Source organism: Sapajus apella, unplaced genomic scaffold (assembly GCF_009761245.1).
Source record: "Sapajus apella isolate SASKATOON/1434 unplaced genomic scaffold, GSC_monkey_1.0 scaffold121, whole genome shotgun sequence".
Classification (NCBI taxonomy): Eukaryota; Metazoa; Chordata; class Mammalia; order Primates; family Cebidae; genus Sapajus; species Sapajus apella.
In genome coordinates, this window is record NW_022437061.1 from 1,293,546 (window position 1) to 1,320,460 (window position 26,915).

Below are 26,915 nucleotides of genomic sequence, written 5' to 3' on the forward strand. Positions count from 1 at the left end.
GCACAGCAAAGAAACAATGAACAGGGTGAAGAGAAAACCTATGGACTGGGAGGAAATATTTGTAAACCATATATCTGATAAGTTATATATCTTTATATATACATATTTTGGATATCCTTATATATCTAAAATATATAAGGAGCTCAAATAACTCAATAGAAAAAAAATCCCAAATAACCCAATTAAAAAGGGGCAAAATGCCTAAATAGGAATTTCTCTAAAGAGCACATACATATGGCCAACAAGTATATAAAAAAGGATCAACACCTCTAATCACTGGGCAAACAAAAATTACAACCACATGAGATATTATCTCACAATTGTTATGATGACTATTATCAAAAAGAAAAAAGATGATAAGTGTTGGCAAGGTTAGGCAGAAAAGGATCTGGAGATATGAAGAATAGCTGGAATTTCTCAAAAAAGCAAAAATAGAATTACAATATGATCTAGTGATCCCTCTTCTAGCTATATATACAAAGGAAATGAAATCAGTATGTTGAAGAGTTATCTGCCCTCTTATATTCAGTGCAAAATTATTCACAATAACTAAGATGGAAGCAACCTTACTGCTGGTCAACATATAAATGAATAAAGAAATTATGGGATAGGATACTATTCAGCCTTAAAAAAAGAAGAAAAATTTTCATTTGAGACAACATGAAGAAATCTAAAAGGCATTATGCTAAGTAAGCCAGTTGCAAAGAGGCAAATTCTGTGTGATCTCACTCATAGATTAAATCTGAAATAAGCTGAACTCATAGAAGTAGAGAGTAGAATGATAGTTACCAGAGGATAGGGGTGGTAGAAATTAGTTTTCGAGATCTATTGCACAGCATAGTGACTACAGTTAATAATAATGTATTGCATATTTCAAAATTTCTAATAGGAATTTTCAAATGTTTTTCCATTTGTGTCATCTGTAATTTTTTTGAGCAGCGTTTTGTAGTTCTCCTTGTAGAGATCTTTTACATCTCTGGTTAGCTGTATTTTCAAGTATTTTATTTTATTTTTGGCACTTGTGAATGGGATTGCATTCCTGATTTGCCTGTCAGCTTGACTACTGTTGTTGTATAGAAATGCTAGTGATTTTTGCACATTGATATTGTACCCTGAGATTTTGCTGAACTTGTTTATCAGCTGAAGGAGCTTTTGGGTTGACACTATAGTCCTTCCTAGATAGAGGACCATGTTATCTGCAAACAGGGATAGTTTGACTTCCTCTCTTTCCATTTGGACATTTATTTTTTTTCTCTTGCCTGATTGCTCTGGCCAGGACTTCCAATACTATATTGAATAGGAGTGGTAAAAGAGGGCATCCTTGTCTTGTGCAGGTTTTCAAGGAGAACATGCCCAACATTTGTTCATTCAGTATGATGTTGGTTGTGGGTTTGTCATAGATGGCTCTTATTATCTTGAGGTATGTTCCTTAGATACCTAGTTTACTGAGAGTTTTTAACAAAAAGGAGTGTTAAATTTTATCAGAAGCCTTTTCTGCATTACTGAGATAATCATGTTGTTTTTGTCTTTAGTTCTGTTTATATGATGAATCATATTTGTTGATTTTTGTAAGTTGAACTAAACTTTTATCCCAGGAATAAAGCCTGCTTGATTGTGCTGAATAAGCTTTTTGACATGCTACTGGATTCAGTTTGCCAGGACTACGTTGAGGATTGTTGCATTGATGTTCATTAAGGATACTGGCCTGAAGTTTTTGTTGTTTTTGTTCTTGTGTCTCTGCCAGGTTTTGCAAGCAGGTTGATGCTGGCCTCATAGAATGAGTTAGATAGGAGTCCTCTTCCTTGTACATCTGGTAGAAATTGGCTGTGAGTCTGTCTGGTACTGGGCTGTTTTTTGTTGGTAGGCTATTTACTACTGATTGAATTTTGAAGCTCATTATTGTTCTGTTCAGGGATTCAATTTCTTCCTGTCTCAGTCTTTGGAGACTGTATGTTTCCAGGAGTTTATCCTGTTTTTCTAGATTTTCTAGTTTGTGTGCATAGAGGTGTTCATAATATTTTCTGAGATTTATTTGTATTTCTGTGGAGTCAGTGATAATATCACCTTTGTTGTTTCTAACCATGTTTATTTGGACATTCTCTTTTTTTCCCTTTATTAGTGTAGTTAGTGGTCTATTTTATTACATTTTTCAGAAAATAGACTCCTGGGATCATTGATATTTTAAACAGTTTTTCATGTTTCAATCTCCTTCAGTTCAGCTTTAATTTGGTTATTTCTTGTCTTCTGCTAGCTTTGGGGTTGGTTTGCTCTTGATTCTTTAGTTCTTTTAGTTGTGCTGTTAGGTTGTTAAATTGAGATCTTTCTAATTTTTTAATGTGGTCATTTTTGTGCTATAAAATTTCCTCTTAATACCTTAGCTCTGGTCCAGATATTCTGGTATGTTATATCTCTGTTTTCATAAGTTTCAAATAACTTATTGATTTCTGCCTTAACTTCTGCCTCCATTTATCCAAAAGTCATTCAGGAGCAGGTTATTCAATTTCTATGTAATTGCATGGTTTTGACTGAATTTCTTAGTCCCAATTTCTAATTGAAAGTGCTGTGTCAGAGAGAGTGGTTGTTATGATTTCAGTTCTTTGCATTTGTTGAGCAGTATTTTGTGTTAGATTATGTGGCTGATTTTAGAGTATGTGCCCCATGTGGTGGTAAGAATGTATATTCTGTTCTTTTAGGGTGGAGAGCTCTGTAGATGTCTATCAGATCCATTTGATCCAGGGCTGAGTTCAGGTCCTGAATACCTTTGTTAGTTTTCTGCATTGATGATCTGTCTAATACTGTCAGTGGAAGAGTGGTAAAGTCTCCCACTGTTATTGCCTGCAACTCTTTGAAGGTAATAAGAACTTGTTTTATGAATCTAAGTGCTCTTGTGTTGGATGCATCTATATATTTAGGATGGTTGGATATTCTTGTTGAATTGAATCTTTTGCCATTATGTAATGCCCTTCTTTGTTTTTTTTTTTTTTTCTTTGTTAGTTTAAAGTCTGTTTTGTCTGAAATTAGGATTGCAACCCATGATTTTTTTTGTGTTTTCCATTTGCTTGGTAGATTTTTCTTTATCCCTTCCTTTTGAGCCCATGTGTGTCATTGCATGTGAGACAGATCTCTTAAAGACAGCATACCAATTGCCTTGGTTCTTTATCCAGCTCTACATCCTGTACCTACCTGTTAATTGGGTCATGTAGCCTGTTTACATTCAAAGTAAGTATTGCTATGTGCAGATTTGATCCTGTCATCATGATATTAGCTGGTTATTTTGCAGATTTGTTTAGGTGGTTGCTTTATAGTGTTCTTAGTCTCTGTATTTTGTGTGTGTGTGTGTGTGTGTGTCTGTGTGTGTGTGTGTGTGTGTGTGTGTGTGTGTTTAATAGTGGCTGGTAATCGTCTTTCCTTTCCATATTTAGTGCTTTCTTCAGGAGCTCTTGTAAAGAAATTCTCCTTTCTTCAGGAGCTCTTGTAAAGTGGTAACAAATTTTCACGGCATTTCTTGTCTGAAAATGATCTTATTTCTCCTTTGCTTATGAACCTTAGTTTGGCTGGATATAAAATTTTGGGTTGGAGTTTTTTAAAATTTAAGAATGTTGAATATTAGCTCCCAATCTCTTCTGACTTGTTGAAGGGATCTTCTCCCAATCTCTTCTGATCCTTTCTGCTGATGGATCAGCTATTAGTCTGATGGGCTTCCCTTTATAGGTGATCTGCCCTTTCTGTCTAGCTGCCTTTAACATTTTTTCTTTCATTTCAATCTTAGAGAATCCAATGATTATCAGTTTTGGGGATTATCTTCTTGGGGAGTATCTTACTGGGGTCCTCTGCATTTTTTGAATTTAAATGTTGTCTTCTTTAGCTAGGTTGGGGACGTTCTCATGGATGATATCCAGCAATTTGTTTTCCAAGTTGCTTATAATCTCCCCATCTCTTTCAGAAACATGAATGAGTCATACATTTGGTCTTTTTACATAACCATGTTTCTCCCCATCTCTTTCAGGAACATAAATGAGTCATAGATTTGGTCTTTTTATATAACCATGTTTCTTAGAGGTTTGTTCGTTACCTTTCATTCTTCTTTCTCTATTCTTGTCTGACTGTCTTATTTCAGAAAGCCAGTCTTTAAGCTCTGAGATTTTTTTCCTCTGGTTGGTCTTTTCTGCTATTAATACTTGTGAACTCATTACAAAATTCTTCTAGTGTGGTTTTCAGCTTTATAATGGCAGTTACATTCTTTTTATACTGGCTATTTTGTCTGTTAGCACCAGTATCATTTTATTATGCTTCTTAGTTTTCTTGGATTGAGTTTCATCATCTCTTGCATCTCAATGATCTTTCCTTCTGTTCATATTCTGAATCCTACTTCTGTTATTTTTGCCATCTCTGACCAGTTCAGAACACTTGGTGGAGAGGTAGTGCAGTCATTTGGAGGAAAGAAGGCCCTCTGTGTATTTTAATTGTTAGAGTTCTTGCGCAGGTTCTTTTATTTATCTTTGTGTGGTGGTGGTTCTTCAATCTTTGAAGTTCTGACCTTTGCTTGGGTTTCTTTTTTCTGTTAACCCGTTTGATGACCTTGAGGGTTTGATTGTGGCATAAAGTAGATTCAGCTGACTTGCTTCATTTATGGAAGATTTTAGAGGGCAACACTCAGCTCCCAGCTCCTGGAGTGTGTGCTCTAATTCTGGGGGTTTGTATCAGGCCCTGGCCTCATCCTCTGGCTCTTCAAGGTAAGGAATCTATTGTGCTGTGAAGGGCTGAGGTGCTTCTGGATTGATGTTCACTGCATTCATATGGGTGTGTCTTACTCCATTCTCACACTGCTATGAAAAAATACCCAAGACTGGGTAATTTATAAAGGAAAGATTCAAAGTTTAATTGACTCAAAGTTCTGCATGGCTGGGGAGGCCCCAGGAAACTCACAATCATGGTGGAAGGCAAAGAAGAAGCAGGCACCTTTTTCACAGGGCGGCAGGATGAAGTGAGTACAAGCAGGGAAAATGCCAGATGCCTATATGAAACCATCACATTTTGTGAGACTCACTTCTTAGCCCAAGAACAGCTTGGAGAAAACCACCCCCAAGATTCAATTACCTCCACCTAGTCCCGCCCTTCACACATGGAGATTCTAGAGATTACAGTTCAAGGTGAAATTTTGGTGGGGACACAGAGCCAAACCATATCATTCTATCCCTGGTCCCTCCAAAATCTCCAGTCCTTATATTTCAAAACACAACCATGTCCTTCCAGTAGTCTCCCAAAGTTTTAACTTATCCCAGCATTACTGCAAAAGTCCAAGCTCAAAGTCTTATCTGATACAATGTAAGTTCCTTCCATGTATGAGCCTGTAAAATCAAAAGTAAGCTAGTTGCTTTTTAGATACAAAGGAGGTACAGGCATTGGGTAAATACAGCCATTCCAAATGGGAGAAATAGGCCAAAAAAAAAGGGCTACAAGCCCCATGCAAGTCCAAAATCCAATAGGGCAGTCATTAAACCCTAAAGTTCCAAAATGATTTCCTTTGACTCCATGTCTGACATCCAAGTCATGCTGATGCAAGAGGTGGGCTCCCATGGCCTTGAAAAGCTTTACCTCGGTGGCTTTACGGGGTATAGCTCCCCTCCTGGCTGCTTTCATGGGCTGGTATTGAGTGTCTGTGGCTTTTCCAGGTGCACAATGCAGGTTGTTGGTGGATCTACCATTCTGCAATCTGAAGGTTGGTGACCCTATTCTCATAGCTCCACTAGGCAGTGCCCAGTGGGGACTCTTGTGTGGTAGCTCCAGCTCCGCATTTTTTTCAGCACTTCCCTGTAAGAGGTTCTCCACGTGGCTTCCATCCCTGCAGCAAACTTTTCTTGGACATCAGGCATTTCATACTCCTCTGAAATTTAGGTGGAGGTTCCCAAACCTCAATGCTTGACTTCTGTGTACTCACAGGACCAACAACACATGGAAGGTGCCAAGGCTTGAGGTTTACACCCTTGAAACAATGACAAGAGATGTATACTGTCCCCTTTTAGCCATGGCTGGAGTAACTGGGAAGTAGGGCACCAAATCCTGAGGCTGCACACAGCAGAGGGGCCCTGGACCCAGCCCATGAAACCATTTTTCCCTCCAAAGCCTCTGGGCCTGTGATGAGAAGGACTGCCAGGAAAGTCTCTGACATGCCCTGGAGACATTTTCCCATTGTTTTGGCAATTAAGATTCAGCCCTTCGTTACTTATGCAAATTTCTGCAGCTGGCTTAAATTTTGTCTCAGAAAATGTTTTTTTTTTTTTTTTTTTCTGCCATATCATCAGGTTGCAAATTTTCAAAACTTTTATGCTCTGTCACCTCTTGAATGCTTTGCTGCTTAGAAATTTCTTCTGCCAGACACCCTAAATCATCTCTTTCAAGTTCAAAGTTCCACTGGTCTCTAAGGCAGGGGCAAAATGCCATCAGTCTCTTTGCTAAAGCATAACAAGAGTCACCATTTTTCCAGTTCTCAGGAAGTTTTTCATCTCCATCTGAGACCACCTCAGCCTAGACTTCATTTTCCATGTAATTATCAGCATTTTGGTTAAAGCCATTCAACAGGTATCTATGAAGTTCCAAACCTTCCCACATCTTCCTGTCTTCTTCTGAGCCCTTCAAACTGTTCTACCCACTACCTGTTATCCAGTTCCAAAGTCACTTCCACATTTTCGGGTATTTTTATAGCAGTACCCCACTCTCTGCTGTACCAATTTACTGTATTAGTCCATTCTTACACTGCTGTGAAGTAATATCTGAGAGTGGGTAATTTATTAAGGAAGGAGATTAAATTGCCTCACAGTTCCACATGGCTGGGGTGGCCTCAGGAATCTTACAATCATGGTGGAAGGCAAAGGAGTAGCAGGTACCTTCTTCACAGGGCAGCAGGAAAGAGTGAGTACAAGCAGGGTAAATGCCAGGCATTTATAAAACCGTCAGATCTCGTGAAAGACTCACTCATTATCATGAGAACAGCATGGGGAAACCACTCCCATGATCCAATTACCTCCACCTGGTACCCCTCCATTTCACCCTGTTGACATGTAGGGATTATAGGGATTACAATTCAAGGTAAGGTTTAGGTGGGGACACAGAACCAAACCATATCAAGTGATCAAGTGGTATCAGCCAAACTGTTTTGTAGTGTAGTGGCATTAGGATCTGTCTTAATTCACTCATGCCAGCAGCATAAAGTGGTTTGTAGTGTGATGGCATCAGGATCTGTCTTCTCTTTTTTTCTTTTTGAGACAGAGTCTCATTCTGTCACCCAGGCTAGAGTGCAGTGGCATGATCTTGGCTCACCGCAGCCTCCACCCCTCAAGTTCAAGTGATTCTCCAGCCCTCCTGAGTAGCTGGGATTAAAGGCACAGGCCACCACACCTGGCTAGTTTTTTTTTGTATTTTTAGTAGAGATGGAGTTTTGCCAGGTTGGCCAGGCTGATCTTGAACTCCTGACCTCAGGTGATCTGCCCTTGGCCTCCCAAAGTGCTGGGATTACAGGCTTGAGCCACTATGTCTGGCCTAGGATCTGTCTTAATTCATACATGCCAGCAGCAGTGGCAGCAGCAGCATGTCAGCACTGTGGGGTGCACACTTGTCAGCTGTAGTAGGGTGTGGACATTCACCACAGTGACAGAAGCAGGGTGGCTTGGGGAGGGTGGAGGACCCCTGATGCTTACTGTGCACATGGTTCTACTGGTGGTGGTGTTGGTAGGAAGGCAGGGCACTGGTAGGTGCAGTTCCGTTTGTGCTCTCTATGAGCCACAGACAGGGGTGGTTGCTCAGAGTAGAGGAGGGTCTGCTGTTCTCTGTGCCTAGATTCACTCCTGTGGCTGTTTGTGCAAGGGAATGGTGCTGGAGGGTGTAGTGCTGTCTGGCTCTGTGCCCACCAAGGTTCTAACTGCAATGCCCGTTTGGTGGGATGAGGGGAGATAAAGTGCATATCCCCACTGCAGCAGTGGCAAGATAGGGCATATGCACATGCACACTTGCAGATCCGGGAAGGCAAAAACTACAGTGCACATGTGCCTGCAAAGTGGTTCAGGTGGTGGTTGGGGGGTTTCTGTGTGTCTGAGGGATGCCACAGTGTGGAGAGGGAGCAGGCAGGCTGGTGCATGGCCATGGTGGCTGCCCTGCTGGAGCTTTCTGCCAGTTAGGCATGGTTTGCCAGTGCAGGAGCTATGATGTGGGCCCCAGGGCACTGGAGCTTGCCCAGCAGACCAAGGAGTGCTCAGGTCAGACCAGCCCTGTCCGATGGGCAAGATCACCTTGTATAGTTTAGGTCCTACAGTTCCCCTAGAGATAAAGTCTCCTATGGGAGCAAGTGAAGCCTGAGGGGATGGACATCTTTGGCTGTGTTCTATTCCAGATCCTTCTTTACCAATCCCTTTGGCCTACACATCGGCTGTTGTGCTGGTGTGTAGGCCAAAGTGATTGGTGTGCTATTCCTACCACTTCTCTAAGCAGCTCTTTCTGCCAACTCGCGTGTATATGGTGGTTGAGGCGTCTCCTGTGTCAGGATTCCTGAGGCCTGTGTTCAAAGCAGTTGTTCCTTGCCAGTTCAACTCACCCACTCCCCTAGAGTTGTTGAGAAATGGCAGTGAACCCCAGTGCATGGCAACCCCATACAGGTTCTTAGCTTCCTCTCACTTCAGCCCAGCTTCTGTGTCTTTCCTCTGTCCACTCTCAGTGCCTTCCTCCTGAAGATCTGTTATGGGTGTGCCAGTCATCTCAGTTCCTCAGTGGCAGCTGTTCCACCTGACTGTGTCTAGTAGGATGTCTTGACCAGCTAAGTCTTCATGCAAAATCTTTAAAATTTTTTTTTATGTAGTTGAATTTATTTTGCATTATAATTAGGAAAGTTTTCCCCCATCACTTGTGTTTCTTATAATACTTTTATAATTTCTCTCCTTTTAAAATTTTCTACATTTGGATTTCTGATTTTTTTCAGAATTATATTACCATACAGACAGACTAAAATTTGGATCAAAGTTTAGACTTTCATTTTGTTGTATCTGCATATTGCCAATGTCATCACACTGTTTTAGCTATTATGATGTTTTTAGAATGTGTTTTATATGATAGTGCTGCTTTGCACAGCCCCATGCCTCAATAGCTTTCTTTTTTTCCTCTGAATTATGGATAATCATGAATTATTATTATTTTTGCTCATGTATATCTGATTGGTCTTGATTATTATTCTTGCCTATGTAGTCTTTAGTCAATGGAATAATGGCCCAGTCTTTCAGTCCTCTGTCAGGATGATTCTAGGGCATCTTCCACTTCCCACATAGTTCTGAACAGGCTTATGCTCCAGTTGCCTACACTATTACTGTTCTCATTAACACTTGAATTATTGGTTGCTTTTCTCCCTTTTTGGTCCTTCCTCACTGTGCCTCCTCCAGTTGCCTTCCAAATAAAGTACAAGTCTTTCCCTAGAGGTCTGCTTTTGAGAAATCCAAACTAAGAAAGAGTCATTTTTGGATTTTGACCTAGATGTAAAAGATATCAAACATTGTTACCCAAGTATTTTATACATTTGTGTGTGGTGGTAGGGAGAGAGAAAAGGAAGTAATGTCCTGTTCTAATTCAACTGTTCAGAATGTAACGTTTTATATTCTTCTCCTGATTATTTCCCCATGGCCCATATCTGCTCTTTATATTCTTTAGATTTGAAACAGTTCTGGAATGCTCTTGGGAAGAATTGATGTCATCTCCCAGGGTTTGAGTTGAAGTTCTCTCTTACCTCTATTTTTTCCATTAATTTAATTCCATCTGTTTTATAGTTTCCAGGATTTTCTCAAGCTTTTCATATACTACTGGCTTCCTCTCTGTTTTTATTTCTTCAGTATCTGAATACATATGTGTGCATTTATATTGTTGAAGTAAAATTTATTTGGTGTATTTACTGGAGAAAATTTCAAAATACCTTACTCATTAATGAAGAAGCCAGTAATTAGATCATTTGAGGCAAATATAAAATAACCAGGAAGAAAATTAGCTTAGATACTTTCAGTTTCTAAGTAGGCACAGGCTGCTATTTCACTTCACGTGGCCATAAAAATATCTCATGCTTTTTAATGGTAGGGAGGACTAAATTTGTGGAATGGATGAATTAGAGTTATTTTTTAGTTGCCAGATGTGAACCAGTAATTGGAAATAAGAAGTAACATATCTGAGCAGAAAATGAAAAGTGAATGGATCTCTGACTAATTTTGAATATACTTAGCAACAGTTTTGTCTTTTTAATCATTTGACAAAAAAACCAATTAGAACAGAGGCAACAATGAGAGGTCAGCACAATTAGGACTATTCACCAGCTGCCACCAAAGATACTGATCATACAGTTGCATCATTCTGTTTGGAGACAAAATCAATCTCTCAATCTCCCTTTCTGTTTCTCTCTTATCTCTCTCCCTCCCTTACTTTGGTTTAGTGAATCTGTTCACTCTGCCATTTTCTACAGATAACATATAAAATTTTACATTCCACTCTTTTACCAAAAGTCATTTAGTAAATATTTCCCAATATTACATATTTTTAATATTCATTAGTTTTAAAGGTAAATAATAATCCATAGAGTGACTATATCATTGTTTATGTATTCACCTGCAAATGTGTCTTTTGCCCTTTGGAATTAATAAGTAACCTGTGAAGTGATATTTTGAAAGTATAAAAATGCTATTGCTCAATAAATTTTCACCAATGACTTTATCATGCATTCATGAAACTGGCCTAAATCAGCTATAGGTATGGTGGTTACAAATGTTTATGCTTTGCTTCTTACTAGATTGATTTGTTGGCATTCTTCTGTAGAGAACAGCTTTCCTTTTCCCCATTTTTAATTTAAATTTTATATTGGCATAGATTCATTAATAAAAAATAGTGTATCATATTCCAGTAATTATTTGTTTTGTCAAGTTGTCTCATTGGCTTCCATTGCTTTTTAAAAAACTCTTCCCTTTAAAGGCTGGGCATGGTGGCTCACACCTGTAATCCCAGCACTTTGGGAGGCTGAAGCTGGCAGATTATGAGGTTAGGAGTTTGAGACCAGCCTGACCAACATGGTGAAACTCTGTCTCTACTAAAAATACAAAAATTAGCCGAGTGGTGGTATGTGTCTGTAATCCCAGATACTCAGGAGGCTGAGCCAGGAGCATTGCTTGAACTCTGGAGGGGCAGGTTGCTGTGAGCCGAGATTGCACCACTGCACTCCAGCCTGGGCCATAGAATGAGACTCTGTCTCAAAAAAAAATTAGTAAAAAATATATATTTAAAGTTTGCAATGTGATGTTCTGAATACACATACATAGTGACTTGAGTACTACAGTAAAGCTAATCAACATATCCATCTCTTGACATAGTTATTTTATTTATTTATTTTTTGAGACAGAGTCTTGCTCTTTTGCCCAGACTGGAGTGTGTGATCTCAGTTCCCTGCAACCTCTGCCTCCTGGGTTTAAGTGATTCTTGTGTCTCAGCCACCTAGGTAGCTGGGTGCACATCACCACTCCTAGCTAATTTTTTTTCTAATTTTTATAGAGAAAGAGCTTTTTTCTAATTTTGCTGTGTTGGCCCAGGATGGTCTGGAACTCCTGGCCTCAAGAGATCCACCCACCTCAGCTTCCCAAAGTGCTAGTATTACAGGTGTGAGCCAGTTACCTGTTTTTTTTCCTTTTAAGACAGTGTGAATACTTAAGAGACAGTCCCTTAGCATATTCTAAGTATACAGTACAGTATTATTAGCTATAGTCCCTGTGCTGCACATTCGAACTTATTCATTCTACACAACTGAAACTTTGAACCCTTTGACCAGCATCTCCTTATTTCCTCTACCTCTTACCCTTGATAACCACCATTTTATGCTGTTTCTAGTTTGATATTTGGATTCCACATATAAGTAAGATTATACAGTGCTCCTCTTTCTGTGTCTGATTTATTTCACTTAACATGATGTCCTCCAGATTCATTTATGTTGTCTCATAGACACATTTTCCTTCTTTTTAAAGATTAAATAGTATTTCATTGTGTGCATGTTTGTGTGGTTTATTTATTTATTTATTTATACATTTACTGACAAGTTGTTTTCATATCTTGGCTATTGTGAATAATGCAGTAATAAACATGGGAGTGCAGTATATCTTCTTAATTTTTTATTTTTAATTTTTGTGGGTACATAGTAGGTGTATATATTTATACCTTTGAGATACTGATTTTACTTCCTTTGGATATATATGCATATGATAGCTTGCTGGATTATATCTGTTTTAGCCCTTTTTCTTTAATATTTGCAATATCTTAAGATTTTTTTTTTGGTTGTTTATTTGATTAGGTATTGTGCCTACTTAGCCTGTGGACTTTTGTTCCAACTCAATAGATTTTTCCAGTTAAATACAAAGATAATTTTTTTCTGGGTAATAATTAGCAAGAAATTCTGCAGAGTGATCAAAAATATCAAATACTCAGTATTTCAGAAAAAGATTAAATAGGTTACAATTTTACTGATAATGTGAAAGAATATAAAAACTTGATTTCCTCAACAACATTACTTTCTTTTGTAAATGTGGTTTCTAAAAAGATGAAACAATTAAAACTTACAGGTTTTATTTTTTTCTTGTTTTTTTTGACTGAATCCCTAATGCTGCCCACAGAACTTCAGGATCTAGGTAAGAAATTTATTTGGATATTAGCTAAAGCATGACCAGTTAGGATAATTTCTATTTTTAAAATTTTGTTTTCTTTCAAGTTAATTCTTGACTTGCTTTTTTTTTTTCACCCTGTCACTAATTTATATAGACTAACCAGTTGTCCCGAACTAACTTTTTCAGAATTTGTACTTTGATGGTCATATTACCAAGTCTCTATGAAGAAACAGTTGTCATATCTGAAAAATAATCAGCAATCTATGACAGGACAGAAAGTGTTGCTGGGAGACATAATCTGGATTCTAATATTGGTATTTCTTGCAATGATGGTAACAGTGAAACAATAGGTATAAACTGGGATTTTTCTGGAACTTTCAGTTGTCCAACATGTTTCCCAGCTATATATTTATGGAACGCAGAACCTAGTTCCTGCTTCAACTGTACAGTTTGAACATTTATCCTGAGACTGTCCAAGGCCATCTCAGTCTGGAGGAAGGGATAACTTTTTTTTATTTCTTCCATCCAAAGGGAATATTTTGAACCTCATCTGTCTAGAGTAGCCGTCTTTTTCTAATCTTTTGGCCTAGAAGGAATTCCTTTCTTTGACTTAACAAACATGCCCTAAGCATGGTAGTGGCCCTGAAGGCATGGATAGTGTCTTATTCAATTTGATATACCCCTACAATACCCGCTAGTGAGACAGGCTTGAAGAGTGGTCATTTTTTAATTTTCCTGCTCCTTTTCCTTTGTAACAACCTGTTTCAAAATCTTGATTTTTGCCTCTTTAACATATCTTGTATCCAAGTTTTCCTTTTCATTTTCATGACCCCTATCAAAATTTAGATCTTTCTGATTTCTCAGTGTGACTGTTGCAAAAGTCTCCTAGGGCCTTCTTTTTTTTGTCCCATCCACCCTTCATTTGCCCATTTATTTGACAATTTATTTCTTACCTTTTTCTATTTGTCAGGCACTGTGGAAAGTTCCATGACATTAGATAAACCACGACCTGACTCGTATTTCTTAGTGTATAGAAATGATCAGATTTCTATCCTATATAAACATTTTCCAGGGCTCTCCATGCCTTCCAAATGAAACCCACTCCCCTCTTTATATGCAAGACTCCTATAATCTGGACCCAGGTCCTTTCTATTCTAGGTCCCATTATTCCTTTTTATGACCCACTTTCTTATAAAAATAGATTGACTCTCCCTAAATACTTCTTAAGATTTCTTACCTTAACGCTTTTACTCACATCATTCTCTCTCCATGCAGACAGACAGAGTTCTTCATTTTTCTGCTAGCCGAATCTCTTATATTTACTCATGCTCAACTCATATGTCACTCCTCCTATAATACTTTTTTCTTTTTCACCCAGGATTTATAAAACATTTCCAACTTAATCACATTCTAAATTAGATTATTGTCACATGCATGAGTAACTTCCACTAAAGACTGCTTAGGAACCTGATTTCAAGGGGAGATATTTTAGCCATTGTTGATTGCTTCATAGGGTCCAGCACAACACTTTGCAAAAAAAAATGTAGTTTATGTGAACAAATATAAATATACTTCAATTAGTATATGTTCATTTGGGAGGAATCCATGATTTTAGGTGGGCCTGGAGATGACTTAAATATCTATGACTGAGTTGTGCTATAAACTATGCTGACCACCAGCATGCTACAGCATCTCTCATCAGGCGCTGTAATGGCATTGCATCACCCATTAGTTACTTTTCATATCACTTCTCTAGTCATAAATGATAGACATTTAGCATGGTAATGTATTTGACATTTCTATCTGGGGAGCCATCAATGGCAAATTTAAAGTCTAGTCAGATTAAGATGTATTTAGGTCAATTCAATTTAGTAAGTATTTCTTGAACACATAATCAACAGTGATTAGCATTTCCTGTTTTGTTCATATGACTTATTTGTTTCTTGTTAAATATGCAAAGTTATCTCCTGTCATCAGTGGTCTATTTTGTATTTTATACACTTAAATGCCATGCATTGTTTCTTATTTGAAAAATATTAGAAAACCATGCTATGTAATAACCTAAATATTCTTGCCTTTCAGATAACTTCAATATCACTCAGAAATTTATAGAAGAGAATGTTGAATACATGTGAGTTGTGCTAAATACTTTTTGATGATTTTTTTAAAATAATCCGATACATTCTATAAATGTTAATGCTTCTCAAAAGTAATTTAACTAAATATAAATCATATCCAAGAAGTAAAGACAACATTAATTATAAAATTCAGGTAAAGCCTCAAGTTGTAAAATTTATAGCCATCACAGTAGGTAATATCCTGAGGCTATTCAGGATTTTCCTGTGACTTTTCTTAGCCATAAATAGAAACTCTGCAACTGATCTTTGTATGCCTTATGTGAACTGTTGCAGCACCATCATTACCTTTGCTCAGTATGTTCAGGAAGCACCCTTTGAAGAAATGGAAAAGCTGGTTAAAGACATGGTAGAATACAAAGACAGCTGTATGGCTAACAGCATGCTCCCAAAGTGTTCAAAATTACCTGTAAGTAAATTGCTTGTGTTTCTTTTCCTTTTTGCTTTTATGTATTTTTTTCTTTTTTTTTTGAGACAGAGTCTTGCTCTGTCACCTAGGCTGGAGTGCAGTGGCAATCTTGGCTCACTCCACCTCCTGGGTTCAAGAATTCTCATGCCTCAGCCTCCCAAGTAGCTGGGATTACAGGCATGCACCACCATGCCCAGCTAATTTTTTGTATTTTTAGTAGAGATAGGGTTTTGCCATGTTGGCTAGGCTGGTCTTGAACTCCCAACCTCAAGTGATCCTCCCACCTTGGCCTCCCAAAGTGTTGGGATTGAAGGCATGAGCCACACTGTGCCCAGCCAATTTCTTGTGTTTCTTAAACACACAAGATTATTTGCCCAACACTGAGTTAATTTCTGGCTTGAAAATAGGAAATAAAAGATATTCTGTGCACAGCATTTTTGTTTTGCCTAATACTGGTATTTAGAACAAGGTACTTTCCTCAGGAAAGATAATAATTCTGTATTATGATGCACATAAGGAGCTTGCTGTATATTCGCAGTATGTATACGGTATGCCCTGTATATACAGGCAGAGGAGGAAGCTATAACTGAAAATGCATGTGAAAGTAAAGAGACACCCTCCTTAGCTGCTTCTCTCAATATGTATTCTATTGTCACATCCCTTTTCTGGATTTCCTCCAAGTAGAATCACCATCTGCATCTCCAAAAAAACTACAACTAAACAGCACTTCTAAACACTCTACCAATACATTAACGTGCCAGCATGTCCACCTTGGGAGATGGGTAGAAAAGCCTGGTAGAAGGGAAAGGTAGGCAGCAAGGGAAGAGTAAGAGGTTAAAGTGTCTTGTGAAAAGATACATGAACAAAGATTCTGAAAGAACAGGATGGTTGTCAAGGATTTGGGTAAAGATGCTTTAATGGGGCATACTTGCAGTCCCAGCTATTTAGGAGGCTTTGGCTGGAGGATCACTTGAGCCAAGGAATTCAAATCTAGCCTGCACAACATATCAAGACCCCATTCCAAAGAAGAAGAAGAAGGAGAAGAACAGAAGGAGAAGGAGAAGGAGAAGGAGAAGCAGCTCTGCTGGTAGTGGTGGGAAAATTTTTTATTGTGTTTTCTAGAGAGTACAGAAGCTTTACTTTACCATGACTAAAAAGTGTCCTTTTCGTCTCCGTTGTATAGAATAATGTTTTACAGGAAGCAATATGTGCTATGGAGGGGCTACCACAAAAGCATAATTTTTCACACTGCTGCAGTAAGGCTGATGCTGAAAGAAGACTCTGTTTTCTCTATAACAAGAAAGCTGATGTGGGATTTCTGCCTCCTTTCCCTACCCTGGATCCTGAAGAGAAATGCCAGGCTTTTAAAAATAACAAAGAATCCTTTCTAAATCAGTAAGTTTAATATTAGTAAAAAATGACTCAATTGAAGAATTAATCTTAGGCTGAATCTAATACCTATCTCAAAGAAATATGGCTGGGTTCATTAATTGATTGATTGATTGTTTCATTCATTCAAAATATACTGTGTGTCAGATTCTGTGCTCAGTGTTCAGGATATGACTATGATCAAGATACGGACCCTGCTTACAAGACCCTTATATTAATGAATTGTATCTTCTAATTGGTAAGTCCTAGAGCAGAGGTGTGTATGTGGTGTTAAATTGCTAGGATGCACAGTGGAGGAAATAATATATTCTTCCCAATGGGAAGTTGCAGCTTTCCCCTTAGGCAGACACTCAATTATAGGATGCTTAGCAAAACATCTGTTTTTTAATAGTGCAGTCATTGTAGAAGCAGAGACTTTTTCTGGAACGTTGGTTTGCACCTTGAAATCTAAATCACAAGTTTATCTGAACAAAAGTAAATAGGACCCCTGGATCTCAGATAGAGTGTATATTGATAGCTGTTATTTGAACATGGAAGAGATAACTGCCGACCAGCTAGTAGCATGCGGCTGGAAGGAGAGTAGCCACAGCTCAGTGTTTAGGATTAGAACTGTAATCATCATTCTTTCTTTGAAGTGAGCAATTTCAATGATAAGGACTTCAAAGGACTCTTATTAGGAACTGGATGAAGCTGCCTTGTATTGAAGTTTTCTGTAAGGGGAAACCTTTCTTCCTTTTACCTTGTTTTACAACTTGCTTTTCTTGTCTCTTTCTATCTTTTCTTTTCCTTCCCATCTTACCCTCCCTTCCCTTGTCTACATTCATTGCTTTCCTGTTTCTCCCTTTCCCTTCTTCTCTCTCTTTTTCATTTTTATTTTTTATAGCTTTGTGTATGAAGTTGCCAGAAGGAACCCGTTTGTCTTCGCCCCTACACTTCTAACTGTTGCTGCTCATTTTGGGGATGTGGCTAAATCATGTTGTGAAGAACAAAACAAAGTCAACTGCTTTCAAACAAGAGTGGGTATAGCATTTGTTTAATGAAGAGGAAAAGGAATCACTCAATACCACAGATCCAGACGTTGACTTACCTTATAGCAAAAGGCTTGCTTACTGTATATGATGTTCTTTTGCCATATTCAATGATTTTCAAACCACTGGTTACCAGGTGCTGCTGTAAATATTCTCTTTACCTGAGACTCTTGAAAGACAGTCAGTCATTTCCAGGGTCTCTCTTCTGGCTTTGTTTTCTTTATAAATTGGAAGGAAGCCCTGGTGATTGAATGCCCTGGGTGAAAGATAACATTTTACTTTTTATCTTTAATAATTTCTAGTCTTTTGACTACAAACGAAATGGAATAATCTCAGTAGAGATGGCCAAGCTCACAACATGCTGCCTCACCATGGAGCACTATGCGCCTTTCTACCAATTGCAATTCAATCACCAGGAAGACTGGTCCTACCTTTGTGATGTGCCATAAGTGCATATTTCTTTAATATGTGTGTTCATTGAAATAAAAATCCTGTAGATTTTCTTTCTCTGAACAAACTTTGTAATGGTTTGAATGAAATGTGATTTAAAAATAAGAGAATAGTGAGATTTTGCCACTGTTTCAAAAGAATTTTCTCTTTCTTCTTCAGACAGTACCTGTCATGCAATATTTAAAAGCATTTTCTTCTTATCAAAACAATGCCTGTGGGGCACTTTTGAAATTTGGAACCAAAATCATTAACTCTATGTGAGTTTTATGCTATATATCTTGTCTCTGCTTGCATTTCCTTGTCTGTGTCCCATTTTTGTTAAATGGTTGATGACTTTTATTTTCTTCCTAGTATCCAGGGGCCTTGAGGTGGGTCTGAGCCTACTTGGATAGCTCAGAACCAGGACATTAGGTCAAGATGAGAGAAGCTTTGGGAGGTGGGGAGACCCAAAGGAGAATGGTGGCTGTGTCTGAGATATATTTAGGTTAATTGGGAATCTGAACTGGTCTGGGAGTTTCAAACCAGGGTTTTAAAACTCATACATGCTTTAGAAATAATTCATCCCTTGGCCTTTGACTTTAATAATGACACAGCCTGCAAAGATACATTTTATCTCTAGTGTTCACCCTAACTAATTAGTAGTGGGTACTAAGGCAATGTCTTGAGAAAAATTTTGAGATTTCAAGTTGAATTATCTGTGGCTGCCATGAGCTTAGAGTAGGAAGTGGTGGCCTTACACAGCATGTCTTGATATAGTAATTATGGAAGAAAGCACACTTCTCAGGTTTTTGTTTTGTTTTGTTTTTTGCTCACATCCAGGACTCTGGGGGTCTTAAAATATCAGCCTAAGATTTTCAAAGTGATCATGTAGGCTGTGCACCAGCTGTTTGCTAAAGACTTCTATAAAAACAACAACAACAGTGGCAATGCTCTTTGGAACTATTCACATGGTATTAGCAAATTACTCCCACTTGCTCTACTTACTGTTCAAATTATTTTTGTGGATTATCAATTCTCTTTCCAGAAATATTGCGATACTCAGTCAAAAATTCCCCAAGATTGAATTTAAGGAGCTTATTTCTCTCATAGAAGATGTTTCTTCCAACTATGATGAATGCTGTGAAGGGGATGTTGTGCATTGCATCCGTCACATGGTAAATATTCTTTAAAACCAAGTTAAAATAGGGATTTTGGCAACCGTATTTTTTGTTCTCAAGTTGCCCTGATGTGTGAGTACTTCGCCACAATGAAATCAGAATGTGAAGTAACTTTTGAATGATATCCTAAAATAAAATATAAAATTTTTACAAATAAATCTTTGGATTTTTTTATACTTGGAAGTTTTAAAGATTACTCAGCAGATTGTATGTTATATGGCGAAATTTCTTGATGTAAAACTTCAAGAATTTCAAAATTTTCAAAGTTTATTCAGTCCAGACTGAAGTTTTCTCTTACATTATAAGTCCTCTTTCAGAGAGATTAGAAACCTATAGTGAAGCTCAGGGAATTACCTGTTATCATTATGTTTTTAAGAGCTGATTTCCTTGAGCTTCCTTATGCTATTCAGGTATAGCCTTTCCAAATAAGTGGATACATTAATTTAACTGTCCTTTTCCCTTTATCTTTTGCTTCCCTTTCTCTGGCCTTCTGTCTTCCCTTTTCCCTTTCTTATCCTTCCACTTTCCCTTTCCTTTCCTGCCTTTAACGGGCAATTAAATATTGTATATTCTCATGGTACACGACAACACGATATATATATGTATGTATATATATCATGATATATAGGCATATATATTAATATATACATATACATATTGTGGAATGTCTAAATCAAACTAAGATATGCATTGCCTCACATACTTATTTATTTATGGTGAGAATACTCCAAATCTTAGCAATTTTAAAGTACTCAGTATAGTGGTATGAACTCATCACTGAGTCACCATGATATACAATGGATCTCTTGAATATATTCCTTCTGTCTAAATAAAATTTTGTGTCCTTTAACCAACATCTCCTCAATCCCCAGCCTCTGGAAACCTTTAAAATGATTCTCCAAGGAAATGTATCGGTACAAATATTTTTGGCATAGTTTTAATTGTTCATGCTTTCTGTTGTCACTCCTAAGTGGGAGATGACTACTGAGAACATATGGATGCAGGGAGGGGAGCAATACATGCCTGGGCCTGTTGGGTTGTGGGGGTGAAGAGAGAGCATCAGGAAAAATAACTAATGCATGGGGGCTTAAAACTTAGGTGATAGGTTGATAGGTGCAGCAAACCACTATGGCACATGTATACATATGTAACCTGCACTTTCTGCACATCTATCCCAGAACTTAAAAAAATTGTTCATGCATTCAAAGATAATAACATTTTATAAAAAAAATAAGTGTATGATAGCTTGCACCTGTAATTACAGCTACTCAGAACTCAGGAAGCTAAGAAGGGAGGCTTGCTTGGGTCCAGGAGTTAGAGGATACAGCACAGTGAGATATAATCCCAACAGCCTTGGCAACAGAATGAGACCTTGTTGAAAGAAAGAAGAAAGAAAGAAAGAAAGAAAGAGAGAAAGAAAGAAAAGAAGGAAAGGAAGGAAGGAAGGAAGAAAAGAAGGAAAGGGAGAAAGGAAGGAAGGAAAGGAGAGAGAGAGAAAGAAAGAAAGAAAGAGAGAGAAAAGAAAGAGGGAAAGGAAGAAAGGAAGGAAGGAAAGGAGAGAGAAAGAAAGAAAAGAAAGAGGGAAAGGAAGAAAGGAAGGAAGGAAGGGAGGGAGAGAGAGAGAAAGAAAGAAAGAAGAAAAGAAAGAAAGAAGGAAAGAAAACAAGAAAGAGAAAGAAAGAAAGGAAAGGGGAAGGAAGGGAGAGAGAAAGAAAGGAAGAAAGAAAGAAAGGAAGGAAGGAAAGAAAAAGAAAAAGAAAGAAAGAAAAAGAAAGAGAAAGAAATAAAGAAGAAAGAAAGAAAGAAAGAAAAAGAAAGAAAGAAAGAAAGAAAAAGAAAGAAAGGGATTTGACTTTTAGACTCACAGTGAAGATAGCACATCAATTAAATAACTTGACTTTTAGGGTATTGAGAATTGGTTATTTAAGCAATGGACAACAGATGCTCCCAATAATTATTTTTGTTTCTAACTGTACCCAAGTTAAAGCAATCTCTTTTGTGGTTTATTTTTGTATTGCTTGATTGTTCATGGTGATGTAGGTTCTATAATTTAAAATCTAATATATTGAATTAAGATATAATTATAGATTTTCTGTGGAATTTGAGGCTGAGATTAAGGTATTATGTCTCAAATTTCCTTCTTTTTAATGTCTTTCTGGAGAAACAAGAGGAACAGCATTACAGTTAACTGAAAATAGAAGTAACTTCTCAGAATAAGAGATGCTTTGCCTAGAACAATGATGGCATTAGATGAGATGCAAATATCTTTTTGAAGATTGGCTTTGAAGTTCTATGTGGTTTGATGGAAACATGTTGCCAATCCCCATTTCATTTTCTTTTTTTTTAACCTCAGTCATGAGCTTCATCTTACTACTTATCCCCTGGGTTCACCAGAAGATTCCAGTCAGTGGAAATAGCTTGAGTAAAGTAATGATGGCTTGAAACAGTGTGGTGTGTTGCTGGAACTCAACATAGTTCAAGTGGTAATGGAACAGAGAGTGGAGATAATGATCAGTCTTATTCTAGAGTCTGCAAGGGCCCAGATCAGTTTTTAAAAATTATTCAACTAATGTATAAATAAGATAACAACACCCTCTTTCTAATTCCCAACTCTTATGTAGAGGTTAGAACTGCAGTAAAGGGTAGGGATGGGGACAGAGTAAGGTTTTATACTTGAACAATATTTGCTAACCTGAACAGCTTCAAATGAATGGTATCCATCAGAGAATGATATACATTAGGAAATGATACCATGGGTGGAACAGCTTCATATATTTGATGAATCAACATCTGGTAGTTGCTGTAGTTCATTCACTTGTCATTCTTTCATTCACTTATCAAATATTTATTGAGTTTTTGCCATGTGCTTGGCCACAAGAAAAGACCAGGATTATAGGTATTATAGTAACATGTCTTTTCAGTGGTCTCCACTGAAAGCATAGGTGGACTCTCATGGAAAAGAGATGACATTTAGAATATAAGATGTCAATGTGTCAGTGTAGGAGGGTTATTTAAAAGACCAATGCTTGATAATGGATGAAAATGTGTAGTAGAGGCTATTTTAAAATAATGACATCATCTTAAATCCTGAGAAATAAAGTTTTATTGTAAAACTTCATGTGCATTAAGTAAATCCAAAATTTAAATGAATATTATCTATAAAATTAGTTGATGAAGTGATTTCAGATGCTGCGCTCATGACTGACTGTGCATGCCACCATTCTATTATGGAATAAAACCCAGCCCTGAAGAAATTCTGAAAGTAAAATAATCTCTCATTCTTATTTGGTACAGAGCAAGATTATGAACCATATTTGTTCAAAGCAAGATGCTCTCTCCAGTAAAATCAAAGGGTGCTGTGAAAAGAAAATACCAGAGCGTGACCAGTGCATAATTAACTCGAGTAAAGATGATAGACCAAAGGATTTATCTCCAAGAGAAGCAAAATTTACTGACAGTGAAAATGTGTGTCAAGAACGAGATGCTGACCCGGACACCTTCTTTGCTGAGTAATGTAACTCTTTATTGAATTTATAAGGCAAAAAGAAAGAAACTTATAAGATTTGACTTACGTTGGCTAATTTAGGTGAAAGGAAATGGTACCATTTATTTCACTAGGTATCGTATAATTTTTAAAAATAATGATTATAGACTATAGTGTTTTCACATAATTTTAAGAAAAAACAACTATATTAATAAAATAATGGGTAACATTTACTGAGCACTTTTAATATGTGCCAGGCATGGGACTATACACTTTATACAGTTTAACTATTTTAATTCTTACAGCAATCATACAAAATAAGTACAATTTCTCCCGATTTTTCAGATGAGCAAGCTGAGATATAATGAAGTGAATTGTTCAGATTCACAGCTAAAATGTGACAGAGTAAGAATTTCACTCCAGGAGGCCTGGCTTAACAAGTTACCAGCTTAACTGCTATGCTATGCCACCTATAACAGTTAAGGGGAAGACTAGTGAACTTGGAGCCACAGGGACTATCTTTGAGTTCTGTTACTCACTGGGACAAGTTAACCTTTCTGTGCTTTCTTTGTCATATATAAAATGTGTATAAGAATACTTATTCATCAGGAATCCCAGCTACTTGGGAGGCTGAGGCAGAGAATTGCTTGAGCTGGGGAGGTGAAGATTGCTGTGAGCTGAGATCCTGCCACTGCACTCCAGCCTGGGCGACAAAGCAAGACTCTGTCTCAAACAAACAAACAAATGAATGAAAAAACCTATTAATTTAAAGTTATGGCAATGTAATATAATCCAGGAACTTTGCTGGGTTTTTATCTTCAGGAAGCCTTCATCTATAGAGAGTATGAAGTGAGAAGAGTCAGACATAAATAAATAAGTGCAAAAAATGTTATTTCTGATAGCACCCTGTTCTAGGTAATGTGGGGAAACAGAAGAAGAATGGTCAGTTGTATATGGCGATCCTGAAAAGGCTTGATAGGGAAATGGTGCTTGAAGAAATTTTGGCAATCTAGATAGAGAAGGTAGAGCATGAAGTGAACTGTATAATGGTTTGGTGCGCATATGGCTGTGGGCAGAGTATCTGCAATGAGAGACCAGGATGGTGAGAGACAGGTGGGGCCATGTCATGCAGACATGCTAAGTAATGGGATGCCACTGAATGGTTTTCGTGGAAGAATAAGGAAGGACAAAATCACTTTTAGTTTTTAGAAACTTTATCTGGAGAAAATTCCAGTTTGGGGCTTGGATAACAGGGTAGGTAGTTTTCCCATTCAAGGTGAAAAAAACAGCAGGTTTTGTGAGAAAGATAATATGTTTAAGTATGAGCACGCTGACTTTGAGGTGCCAGTAGAATAAGTAATTGGGACTATCAGGAGATAATTTTATATGTGAACATGGAGCTCTGGAAGGGAATTTGGCTTGAAATCTAGGACATAATAACAGCTAATGTTTATTGAATACTTTGCTAAATTTTAAGTGCCTCTCATCTACTAACCACCAAATTTTCAAAACAACCCTCTGATAGTATGGTTTTATAATCTTTATTTTTCAGGTAATAAAACAGGTATAGAGAGGTTAAGTAACTTACCCAAAATCACACATGCGGTACAGCCAGGATTCAAGTGCAAGCAATGTGGCTCCAAACTCCTGGTCTTATAACTACTGTCCTCTCTGACTTCTCACGGTTGTGGATATTAAATCAAGTTCAATTAAACAAAATGATAGATGGTACCTGACATATGTGTTTGACAGATAAAAACCATTTTTATCATCATCACTATTACAACATAAAAAGTGTTTGAAGCATGGGGAGAAATGAGAGAGTAACTGAGCAAGCCAAGTCAGAGTGCTCACTGTTTTAAGGTAGAGTCTTTCTGAATGTGAACATCTCAGGCATTTAATCATATCACTAGCAAATTCTTTCTTTTTATGGAGATGCAATTTACTCCATAGCAGCCATTCACTTGTGTTTAGTTCTCTTTCTGGTGGCCACTCAGTAGATGTCCAATTTTATGCCACATGAGAGATAGTCCGTCAAATATTTGAAGAAAACTGTTTGAGGTTTTCTTCAGTGGCTTTTCCAGCCTCGAGTAAGCTTCCAGGGATCTTTCTTCACAGCATTTGAGACATGTTTTTAGGTGTGTGTGTTTGCCCCCCTGAGAAGAAGTCCATGGCTTACATCAGATATTAAGAGGAGCCTTGATTCTCTGAAGGTTAAGCACTACTGCCGTGGGATATGGGAATATATCTCACAAATTGAACTGAAAAGCAAATGGGAAGCTGCGTAGATGGTATTAGAGAAAACAAGACTAATCGAGAAGTTCAAATCCCGAAAAAAAAAGGGGCGGGATGTAGTAATGAGCAAAGCTTGCTCCCTGTCTCTCACCAAGACCACATTGTGGGTGAAAGGAAGCCATATTCCCAGTATCCCAACCTGGAAATCTGAATGTATTTTCAAACATAATTATTTCATAATATATTATTTCCCATGTTTTATGGATCAAATCATTCCAATAATTAGTTCTAAATAACTCTACTAATTCTCTCTTCCCAAGTAAAAAACACTGTTAGTTTAAAATATACCATGGAAGAGAACTTTTATAAAATGATCTTCTGTAGCCAAAATGTCCTCTTAAATTACTCTGTGACCAAACCAGAGTAGAAAATTAGCTTTCAAAAGCAGAGTCAGTATTAAATCTGACTGGATTATAAAATAGTGGAATTGGGCTTTTTGCTCTTTCTCTAATTTCTAATATGCAAAAATATTTTACACATTGCAGGTTTAATTTTGAATACTCGAGGAGACATCCAGACTTGTCTATATCACAGCTTTTAAGAGTTGTTCAAATATATAAAGATCTCCTGAGAAATTGCTGCAACACAGAAAACCCCCCAGATTGTTACCATTATGCGGTAGGTTCCATCATTGTAAGTTCAGAAAATTAAAAAAGAACAACTATAAAACACTTAAAAATTGATATCAGAGTTTTGCTCCAGTCTGGGGGTAGGAAATGTGATTGATTAATCTGAGTCTACTGTAGATTCAGCCTAAAAAGATCAACTGGGAAGGCCAGTGTCATCAGTTTGGCTGATGCGTAATGTTTTGGACTACTAATCCAGTGTGTTAGTTCAAAAATCTCTTGACATTAAGCAGTTTAAAGTTACATTTTTTAAATGTATTCTGTATTTTATTAAGCCATATTGGATATTATAGGATTTCAGAAGTAATGATGGATTGTTGTAGATGACTAGGATTCTGTATTTTATTAAGTCATACTGGATTTTTGATGATTTCAAAAGGAATGATTGATTTTTGTAGATTATTAGGAAAATACCAAAGATTACAAAAAGCCCTTTTCTGATTCTCCCACCAGGAAATAGCTATAATTAACATTTTTGTTCAACCTTTCAGTACGCGTGTGTGTGTGTGTGTGTGTGTGTGTGTGTGTGTGTGTGTGTTCTAAAAAATAAGATTGGCATAATACCTAGAAAATGTTTGGGCCTGTTTTTTATTTGGTAACATAGAAAACCTTTTTTTTTTTTTGTTATAAATTGTGCCTCCTTGGTTTCCTGCTATTGCCACAAAGTAAGCAGCTTAAAACAACAAAAATTTATTCTCTCACAAGATGCCAGAAGCCTGAAATGAGTCTCATGGGGCCAACATCAGGTGTCAGAAGGGCTGTGTTCCCTCTAGGGAAACTACCTGGACTCTTCCGGTTTCTAGTATAGAAAACATTTTATGTCATTAAACTGACTTCAAGATATACTTGTTTTTAAATAACGGTATCCCATTATAATTATATAATTTATTTAACTGATTTCCTACTGTGTGTTGGACATTTTGGATGTTTACTTAGGGTGTTTTTCATTTTGTAAGTGACCCTGAAATGAACATCTTCTTCCATTTATTTTTATTAATCTTTATGAGTTTTTTTCTTAGGATAGATTATTAGGGGGAAAATTATTGCATCAAAATATCTGAACTTTTAAAAAAAAATTTGACACAAAATTTTGAGGTACTGTCTAGAAAGTTTTTGCTGGTGTCTAGACCCAAAACAGCGCTTGGAAATGTTCATTTCAATGTCACTTTTACCAACATTGCACATGGAAATGAACTTTGTTGGATTTGGATTTATATGTAAATAATAGTGGTTTTTGTGTGTGTGTGTGTGTGTGTGTGTGTGTGTGTGTGTGTGTGTGTGTGTGT

At 37.3% G+C, this 26,915-nt stretch overlaps 1 protein-coding gene and 1 long non-coding RNA gene across 3 annotated transcripts in view; both read left to right on the forward strand.

The window, feature by feature from the left end:
* LOC116538635 overlaps nucleotides 1–5,310 on the forward strand; it is a 13,808-nt gene extending 8,498 nt beyond the window's left edge. The window contains exons 2-3 of the long non-coding RNA XR_004263715.1: nucleotides 3,093–3,097; nucleotides 5,088–5,310. This is a non-coding gene — a long non-coding RNA (uncharacterized LOC116538635). The remainder of the gene's footprint in view (nucleotides 1–3,092; nucleotides 3,098–5,087) is intronic.
* Nucleotides 5,311–12,494: 7,184 nt separating this feature from the next.
* Nucleotides 12,495–26,915, forward strand: part of AFM (afamin) — a 48,686-nt gene continuing 34,265 nt past the window's right edge. For both annotated transcript variants that reach the window (XM_032260982.1, XM_032260981.1), the window contains exons 1-9: nucleotides 12,495–12,680; nucleotides 14,739–14,787; nucleotides 15,068–15,200; nucleotides 16,384–16,595; nucleotides 17,473–17,605; nucleotides 18,227–18,324; nucleotides 19,092–19,221; nucleotides 22,519–22,733; nucleotides 25,489–25,621. In XM_032260982.1, coding sequence (XP_032116873.1) covers nucleotides 12,593–12,680; nucleotides 14,739–14,787; nucleotides 15,068–15,200; nucleotides 16,384–16,595; nucleotides 17,473–17,605; nucleotides 18,227–18,324; nucleotides 19,092–19,221; nucleotides 22,519–22,733; nucleotides 25,489–25,621 — 1,191 coding nt within the window. In that variant the 5' untranslated portion in view covers nucleotides 12,495–12,592. The remainder of the gene's footprint in view (nucleotides 12,681–14,738; nucleotides 14,788–15,067; nucleotides 15,201–16,383; nucleotides 16,596–17,472; nucleotides 17,606–18,226; nucleotides 18,325–19,091; nucleotides 19,222–22,518; nucleotides 22,734–25,488; nucleotides 25,622–26,915) is intronic.